Source organism: Oncorhynchus keta, chromosome 24 (genome assembly GCF_023373465.1).
Source record: "Oncorhynchus keta strain PuntledgeMale-10-30-2019 chromosome 24, Oket_V2, whole genome shotgun sequence".
Lineage (NCBI taxonomy): Eukaryota > Metazoa > Chordata > Actinopteri > Salmoniformes > Salmonidae > Oncorhynchus > Oncorhynchus keta.
The window spans coordinates 2,310,683-2,320,151 of record NC_068444.1 but is presented as its reverse complement, the minus strand read 5'-3'; the positions used below and the strand labels follow the sequence as shown (position 1 = coordinate 2,320,151).

Genomic DNA, 9,469 nt, shown 5'->3' with positions numbered 1-9,469 from the left:
CTGGGTGATCAGTGACCAGGTCCTTTGAAGAGGGCAATAAACAAAGTGCTTAAAAGTATAATGTTCATTTGAAATATATTCATGTTTGAAGTCCATATGTCCAGTTCCTGTAATAACATCAGGCACATGTGCAAATACCTACCCGACAGAGTAGGTGGCCTGTGACTTGATTGTGATGTAGAGCCTTGGTGATTTGACTTGCCACCATCCCTCCCGCGTGCGTCACAGGGTTTTGACGAGAAGCGATGAACTAAATGTCAGAAGTGATTTTTCGTAGCAGGTTAGAATGTATCTAGTACATTGAGAGAATTACGTAACAGGTTGAGACAATTAACGTAACAGGTTAGGAGAATTAACTTAAGGTTAGGAAAATAGTTCGGGTTAGATAAAATACAATATATATACGTTCGAAGTCAATTTGACATGACCCTTCTAGACATGACGCGTATCGGGCGCTGAAGGGTGAGAAAGGGGAGGGGGAGCTGACAGCAAACCAGCAGAGGGGCGTATTAAAAAAATCACTGGCAGCGCGCTGCGACAGACAACAGCCTGTATAGCATGCCCATAGTATAGGAGTGTGGATTGACTGCGGTTTGGTTTACACCATTTGGACACGGTGAGGAACGGGACGCACTTGGAGCTTGGATTGGATAGCTGCTGGTTTTATGCTGCGCAGAACTCAGCCCAGAATTACCACCACCACGCCTATATTCGCCACTAATGGACGGATAATGTTCGTGGTTGAAATGGACAACTATTCAAACTAGAAAGTATTATTTTTGGGGGGGATCCACTTCTTGGCGGTTGGATGGTGTGCGAAAGGTAGCCACACCAGCTAGTTCACTCTCTACGCAAATTCAAAATGACAATTTTTGGATAGGGGATAGCCTATGTAATGCATAAGGGATCATTTGTGTCCAAAGCATCAAAACCCAGGAGTGCTGCATACCACAGATGAGAGAGAGAAGGGAACGAGGTTTGATTCTGAAGCTGGGCCAAAGTATTCGTGTAAACAGTGGAGAATTGCAGTGGGGGGAAACACGGGTCTGGAACTGGGCTGCACGTTTCTTGATCGTGCAGAGGACTGCGCCTGGAGTGCAACAAGCAAGAGCCTACATTTCTATAACATACTAAATTGTGCGCAAGACAATTGTCCCGCTGTTATTTAAATACTTTTCTCATGGGTAGTGTTATTCAGTCGCCCTGGCAGCATTTGGATAATTAACTTTGGAGATCCATGCCAACATAGAAGGAGCACAGTTCAAGGGGATACCACAGAAAACCTTGCTGAATGGACCTTTAACTTTGGTTTAACGTTATCCTTTTTACACAGCGAATCCGGACTCACTTTTTGGCACATTTGAAGAACGCTCTCCGCCGAGGCTGGTCTGATGTAATTCAAAATAAACAAAATCAACCTAACCTGATTCCAAACACAAACTTTTGACAGATTGTATTTTATTACGTCCTACCCCCCCCTTTCCCATTAAAAGTGTACTTCTGAACCTCGAAGTGGCTCCGAAGTGGTGTTGTGACTCCTCGCCCGCAGCGGATCCGGAGCTTGGAGTGTCTGGAGCGGGAGGAGTTGGCGGCGGACCCCCTGTCACACAGCAGGGACCCAAGACGAGTAGGGTGAAAAAGATGGTTCGATTGGCGGCAGAACTGTTGTTGCTTTTAGGACTTCTACTTCTTACCTTACATATTACGGTGTTAAGGAGCAGCCCGCTGAATCAAGGGAATTTAACTTCGAGCCAGGATCAGCAGTATACAGTGATTGCAGAGGTGAGTGCTATTTAATGATTCTATTCTGTCGGAACCTGCAGTGCAGTTTACATTGCAGGGACTCTAGGCTATTGAGTTTGGGGTTATGGCTCAATATCAACATGGGGAATAAGCCTGTATTCTATGGGTTCCACAGTCCTTTCCAGAAATGCTTCTGTAACACATTGGGTCTGAAATGGGAAGTGCAAAGGGTCTATTTAAATGACCACAGAGTTGGATAACAGACACGATATATTATGGATGAACACATTCCCAAAGAGTCATTGAGGTTTGGGGTTTATGATATACAGCCCCCCCCCCTCTCCCAAACTCAACGGGCTGATCGGATCCAGACCCAGAACGGTGTCAAAACGGACCACGGGTCCCAAAATAATATCTGTACAGTACCTGTCAAAAGTTTTAGAAAACCTACTCATTCAAGGGTTTTTCTTTATTTTTACTATTTTCTACATTGCAGAATAATACGTGTTATTTCATAGTGATGTCTTCACTGTCACGTTCTGACCTTAGTTCTTTTTTTATGTCTCTTTTTTTTTTTGGTCGGGGCGTGAGTTGGGGTGGGAAGTCTAGGTACTTTTTTCTGTGTTATGTTTCTATGTGTTTGGCCTAGTATGGTTCTCAATCAGAGGCAGGTGTCGTTCGTTGTCTCTGATTGAGAATCATACTTAGGTAACCTGTTTTCCCCATTTTGGTTGTGGGTGTTTAATGTCTGGTTCACCTGGCAGAACTGTTTTGTTTTCTCTTCGTTGTTATTTTGTGTAGTGTTTAGTTGTTCAATGGAAATATGACGAACATTTGCCACGCTGCATTTTGGTCCTCCTCTCCACCAACGAGAATCGTTACATTCACTCTTATTCTACAATGTAGAAAAGACTAACAAATAAAGAAAACCCCTTGAATGAGTAGGTGTTCTACAACTTTTGATTGGTACTGTATATCTATATATATATATATGTTTTACTTGTTCGGGCTTGCATACAGTTTTCTGTCGTCATTCCTCATATGCTGGCCCTCACGCGGCTTGCAGTTTACAGCTTCGACCCCTGGTATCACAAAAACACACAAGACAATGAAGAATGCGCAGAATTGCGGGAAATTATCTTTGAAAACGGTTTGATTCTCTCTCTGCCGACAAGAGGCGTTTGAACAGTTTGGGGTCGCATGGGTTGCGAGGTGGGGGTTTGTTACGAAGGCGGTAAATTACATTATCCATCCAGATCTCCTGCCACCTCGGACATGTGTGGGACCAGACCTTCTCAAATAGCACTTGAGTATCCTGATATACAGTATAAAGAGACCATTCATAGAGCCTCAGTCCCCTGGGAGAGGCCGGGAGTAGGAGGTGAAATGGTACACACACACACACACACACACACACACACACACACACGTGTAACGGATGTGAAACGGATAGCTTAGTTAGCGGTGTGCGCTAAATAGCGTTTCAATCGGTTACGTCACTTGCTCTGAGACCTTGAAGTAGTAGTTTTGTGGAGCGATGGGTAACGATGCTTCGTGGGTGACTGTTGTTGATGCGTGCAGAAGGTCCCTGGTTCGCGCCCGGGTATGGGCGAGGGGGACGGTTTAAAATTATACTGTTACACACACACACACACACACACACAATATTATCCCCTTGAAGAGGCTGGTAGTAAGAGGTGAAATGGAAGATGGAGAGAGGGGTCACATGGTCATAGTCCACTCACCTTCATCATAGTTGGGGATTCCATGCCTTAGCTGCAGGCACTACTCTTGTCATCACAGCCTCACCACAGTCACCCTAGTCTCCTACTTGGGGATGGGGAGAGAGGTCAGCGCTAGAGCTACCCACCCTTCCAACCACATCCCAATGGTGTGGCCTGTAGCCACAAGGAACACTCGGCTCTGATTGGCTTTCTGGTATCACATGACATTTCTAGTTAATGCTTTACTATTTATAGTTAGCTTTCCAACAGAAGGTCTCTCTCTCTCTCCCACACGTTTACACCCGCACTGTTGCTGCCTTTACTTTCAAACCACTGTTATACTGCAGCTTTACAGGCAAAATAAAACCTCTCTTTTTGTCTCCCCATTTTAACTCAAATCCATCACATTTAATCCCCTTTGATGACCGGAAATGTGTCTGTTTGTTCAGGCTGACCCTTGTCTCCACCTGTTTTAACCAGGTCCGTATGATTTATTACCGTAGACGTATTTAGGACTCTCCATCATCAGAATCAATTGAACTGATATCCACCAATGGACTTGACCCTGTTCTAGAATTAGAATTATATCCATTCTAAAATCAGTCATTCTAGTTCTATGGTTCGAGCTGCACATCTAAAATAGCCACAGTGCACAGGACAGAGGGCAGCTACTTTGATGAACCTCAAATATAAAATATATTTTGATTTGATTAACATTTTGTTTTTGGTTACTACATAATTCCATATGGTGTGGCCAAACTTTATGACTGGTACTGTATATAAATATCTTTGAAAATACCATATTAGTACAGATGTAGGGTCTTAATTTGATCACTCTTTTATTGATTACAATTTTCCTGCACAGGAGGACATGCAATCTTTCCCTCAAGAATTTCCCTGTATTTAGCGCCATCCATCATTCCTTCAATTCTGACCAGTTTCCCAGTCCCTGACGATGAAAAACATCCCCACAGCATGATGCTTCTCTGTGGGGATAGTGTTCTCGGGGAGATGAGAGGTGTTGGGTTTACGCCAGACATTTTCGTTGATGGCCAAAAAGCTACATTTTAGACTCATCTGACCAGAGTACCTTCATCCATATGTTTGGGGAGTCTCCCACATGCTTTGTGGCAAACATCAAACGTGTTTGCTTATTTTTTCTTTATAAGCAATAGCTTTTTTTTCTGGCCACTGTTCTGTAAAGCCCTGCTCTGTGGAGTGTACCAGATCCACTTCTAGTAGAAACCACCAACTCTAATTAGTGTGGACAGAGCAGGGCCATAGTATTTTAGACATAAATGAAACCATCAAAGAACAATGAAATAACCCAGGATAGGATGGAGAACCGATTGGGAATAGCCCTGTCACAGGTACTGGCTCTGTGGGCTTTAGCTGATGTGTTGTGAGTAATGAGGTGGCCTAGCTTGGGGAGAGGGATCAATCTGATGTCGCTAAGTGGTCCTCTATAGTGGGTACAGAGGTAAAGATCTAAAAGGGGGAGGCCAGGGCCCGTATCCACAAAGCGCTTCAGAGGATCTGTTAAATCTAATCTTATTCATTCTGATCTAAATGTCAGAAATTATCTTAGATCATAATTTCTACTCTGAGACACTTCATACAGGCCCTGGTTTCTGTGGGGGGCCAGGTGTAGAGGTACAGTCTGACCCCCATCCATCAAACAGGCACAGAAATTACAGGACAACTGAGAATAATATGGTTCTCTCTGTTTGGTTTAAGGAAGGTTAAACTGATTGCCCTAAATAAATACAGTCAGCTCTAAAAGTATTGGGGACTATGACATATTTCTTGTTGTTTTGACTCTGTATTTCAGCACGTTGGATTGGAAATGATATAATGACTGTAAGGTTAAATAGCAGACTGTCAGCCTTCATTTGAGGGTATTTCTATCCATATTGGGTGAACCATTTAGAAATGACAGCACTTTTTGGACACAGCTTCCCCATTTTAGGGGACCAAAAGTATTGTAACAAATTCACTTGTGTATTAAAGTAGTAAAAAGGGTAATATTTGCTCCCATAATCCTATAGGACACAATGATTATGTCCTAGCACAGTATGCAGTCACTCCCCTCCCCACCTACATGTACAGATTACCTCTACTAACCTGTACCCCCTGCGCGCCGACTCTGTACCAGTGCCCCCTGTATATAGTCTCGCTATTCTTATTGTGTTACTTTTTATTTTCGTCTATTTGGTCAATATTTTCGTCTTGAACTGCACTGTCGGTTAGGGGCTTGTCAGTAAGCATTTCACGGTAAAGTTTACACGTGTTGTATTTGCCGCAGTTTGGTTTGATTACATTCATTTTAATAGGATTCTTGAAATATTTTATTTTCACTGTCTTTCAAATATGAGTTTACCTACATATAAAGACTACAACTTGTTGGTTGCATTTGCTGTGTTTCAGATTCTTTTTAGCCGAACAGAAATTAATGGTAAATAATGTATTGTGTCATTCTGGAGTCACTCTTATTGTAAATAAGAATATAATATATTTCTAAACACTTCTACATTAATGTGGATGCTACCATGACTACAGATAATCCTGAATTAATCATGAATAATGATAAGTGTGAAAGTTACTGACGGACAAATATCATAATACTCAAATATCTCTTTCTCTCTCTCTCTTTCTCTCCCCCCATCTAGAATAATGTCAGAACAGAGAGCAGTTTGTTAGCCCAGCAGGGTCCAGGGAAGTGGAGGGGATCAGAGCCCCAGTCAGCCCAGAGGCCTGCTGCCCTCCCCTGGGCCCCGAGTCAGGCTACAGGAGGCAGCCTGCAGAGAGACAGGCCTGGGGCCTTCCTCCTGGACCTCAGCAACTTCCCTGACCTCTCCAAGGCTGATATAAACCGACAGAACCCAAACATACAGGTAACACTGTCCCTCCTTGTAAACAGACAGGTAACACTGTCCCTCCTTGTCAACAGACAGGTAACACTGTCCCTCCTTGTCAACAGACAGGTAACACTGTCCCTCCTTGTAAACAGACAGGTAACCCTGTCCCTCCTTGTAAACAGACAGGTAACACTGTCCCTCCTTGTAAACAGACAGGTAACACTGTCCCTCCTTGTAAAAAGACAGGTAACACTGTCCCTCCTTGTAAACAGACAGGTAACACTGTCCCTCCTTGTAAACAGACAGGTAACACTGTCCCTCCTTGTCAACAGACAGGTAACACTGTCCCTCCTTGTCAACAGACAGGTAACACTGTCCCTCCTTGTCAACAGACAGGTAACACTGTCCCTCCTTGTCAACAGACAGGTAACACTGTCCCTCCTTGTCAACAGACAGGTAACACTGTCCCTCCTTGTCAACAGACAGGTAACACTGTCCCTCCTTGTCAACAGACAGGTAACACTGTCCCTCCTTGTCAACAGACAGGTAACACTGTCCCTCCTTGTCAACAGACAGGTAACACTGTCCCTCCTTGTCAACAGACAGGTAACACTGTCCCTCCTTGTCAACAGACAGGTAACACTGTCCCTCCTTGTCAACAGACAGGTAACACTGTCCCTCCTTGTCAACAGACAGGTAACACTGTCCCTCCTTGTCAACAGACAGGTAACACTGTCCCTCCTTGTCAACAGACAGGTAACACTGTCCCTCCTTGTCAACAGACAGGTAACACTGTCCCTCCTTGTCAACAGACAGGTAACACTGTCCCTCCTTGTCAACAGACAGGTAACACTGTCCCTCCTTGTCAACAGACAGGTAACACTGTCCCTCCTTGTCAACAGACAGGTAACACTGTCCCTCCTTGTCAACAGACAGGTAACACTGTCCCTCCTTGTCAACAGACAGGTAACACTGTCCCTCCTTGTCAACAGACAGGTAACACTGTCCCTCCTTGTCAACAGACAGGTAACACTGTCCCTCCTTGTCAACAGACAGGTAACACTGTCCCTCCTTGTCAACAGACAGGTAACTGTCCCTCCTTGTCAACAGACAGGTAACTGTCCCTCCTTGTCAACAGACAGGTAACACTGTCCCTCCTTGTCAACAGACAGGTAACTGTCCCTCCTTGTCAACAGACAGGTAACACTGTCCCTCCTTGTCAACAGACAGGTAACACTGTCCCTCCTTGTCAACAGACAGGTAACACTGTCCCTCCTTGTCAACAGACAGGTAACTGTCCCTCCTTGTCAACAGACAGGTAACTGTCCCTCCTTGTCAACAGACAGGTAACACTGTCCGTCCTTGTAAACAGAGGCAGGAAGAGCAAACAGGAAGAGGCAGGAAGAGCAAACAGGAAGAGGCAGGAAGAGCAAACAGGAAGAGGCAGGAAGAGCAAACAGGAAGAGGCAGGAAGAGCAAACAGGAAGAGCAAACAGGAAGAGGCAGGAAGAGCAAACAGGAAGAGGCAGGAAGAGCAAACAGGAAGAGGCAGGAAGAGCAAACAGGAAGAGGCAGGAAGAGCAAACAGGAAGAGGCAGGATACCCTGGTGGACATCACTACCCTTTCTCTCAACAATTAAAATAAATTCAAAGAGCTTTATTGGCATGGGAAACATATGTTCATGTACAATAAGGGAAAATAAATAAACAAATATGAACACAGCAAAAAAAGAAACGTCCCTTTTTCAGGACCATGTCTTTCAAAGATAAATTGTAAAAATCCAAATAACATTATAAAGGGTTTAAACACTGCTTGTTCAATGAACCATAAACAATTAATAAACATGCACCTGTGGAACGGTCGTTAAGACACTAACAGCTTACAGACGGTAGGCAATTAAGGTCACAGTTATGAAAACTTAGGACACTAAAGAGACCTTTTTCTACTGACTCTGAAAAACACCAAAAGAAAGATGCCCGGGGCCCCTGCTCATCTGTGTGAACGTGCCTTAGGCATGCTGCAAGGAGGCATGAGGACTGCAGATGTGGCCAGGGCAATAAATTGCAATGTCCGTACTGTGAGACGCCTAAGACAGCGCTACAGGGAGACAGGATGGACAGCTGATCATCCTCGCAGTGGCAGACCACATGTAACAACACCTGCACAGGATCGGTACATCCGAACATCACACCTGCGGGACAGGAACAGGATGGCAAACATCAACTGCAGAGTTACACCGGGAATGCACAATCCCCCCCATTTTTAATATTATTTTATTTTACCTTTATTTAACCAGGCAAGTCAGTTAAGAACAAATTCTTATTTTCAATGACGGCCTAGGAACAGTGGGTTAACTACTTGTTCAGGGGCAGAACGACAAATTTGTACCTTGTCAGCACGGGGATTTGAACTTGCAGCCTTTCGGTTACTAGTCCAATGCTCTAACCACTAGGCTACCCTGCCGCCCCATCAGTGCTCAGGCTGTCCACAATAGGCTGTAAGGCAGGTCCTCACCAGACATCACCGGCAACAATGTTGCCTATTGGCACAAACCCACCGTCGCTGGGCCAGACAAGACTGGCAAAAAGTGCTCTTCACTGACGAGTCGTGGTTCTTTACTGTTATATTGATGCTGTTGATCCGGATCACTGGTTGCTGCGGAAAAGGAGGAAGGTCAAAACGGGGGTGAGTGTAACGGATGTGAAACGGCTAGCTTAGTTAGCGGTGGTGCTGGTGTAACGGATGTGAAACGGCTAGCTTAGTTAGCGGTGGTGCTGGTGTAACGGATGTGAAACGGCTAGCTTATTTAGCGGTGGTGCTGGTGTAACGGATGTGAAACGGCTAGCTTAGTTAGCGGTGCGCGCTAAATAGCGTTTCAATTGGTGACGTCACTTGCTCTGAGACCTTGAAGTGGTGGTTCCCCTTGCTCTGCGAGGGGTAACGATGCTTCGTGGGTGCCTGTTGTTGATGTAACAGTATAACTTTAGACCGTCCCCTCGCCCATACCCGGGCGCAAACCAGGGACCCTCTGCACACATCAACAACAGTCACCCCTCGAAGCAGTTTAGAAATCATACAATGTGATTTTCTGGATTTTTGTTTTAGATTCCGTCTCTCACAGTTGAAGTATACCTATGATAAAA

General features: G+C 44.8%; 1 protein-coding gene across 1 annotated transcript in view; it reads left to right on the top strand.

Annotated features, from left to right (window-relative positions):
- The first annotated feature begins 512 nt into the window (after positions 1–512).
- LOC118380112 (isthmin-1) overlaps positions 513–9,469 on the top strand; it is a 29,060-nt gene continuing 20,103 nt past the window's right edge. The window contains exons 1-2 of the mRNA XM_035767107.2: positions 513–1,782; positions 6,137–6,361. Of these exons, the coding sequence (XP_035623000.2) occupies positions 1,642–1,782; positions 6,137–6,361 (366 nt within the window). The 5' untranslated portion in view covers positions 513–1,641. The remainder of the gene's footprint in view (positions 1,783–6,136; positions 6,362–9,469) is intronic.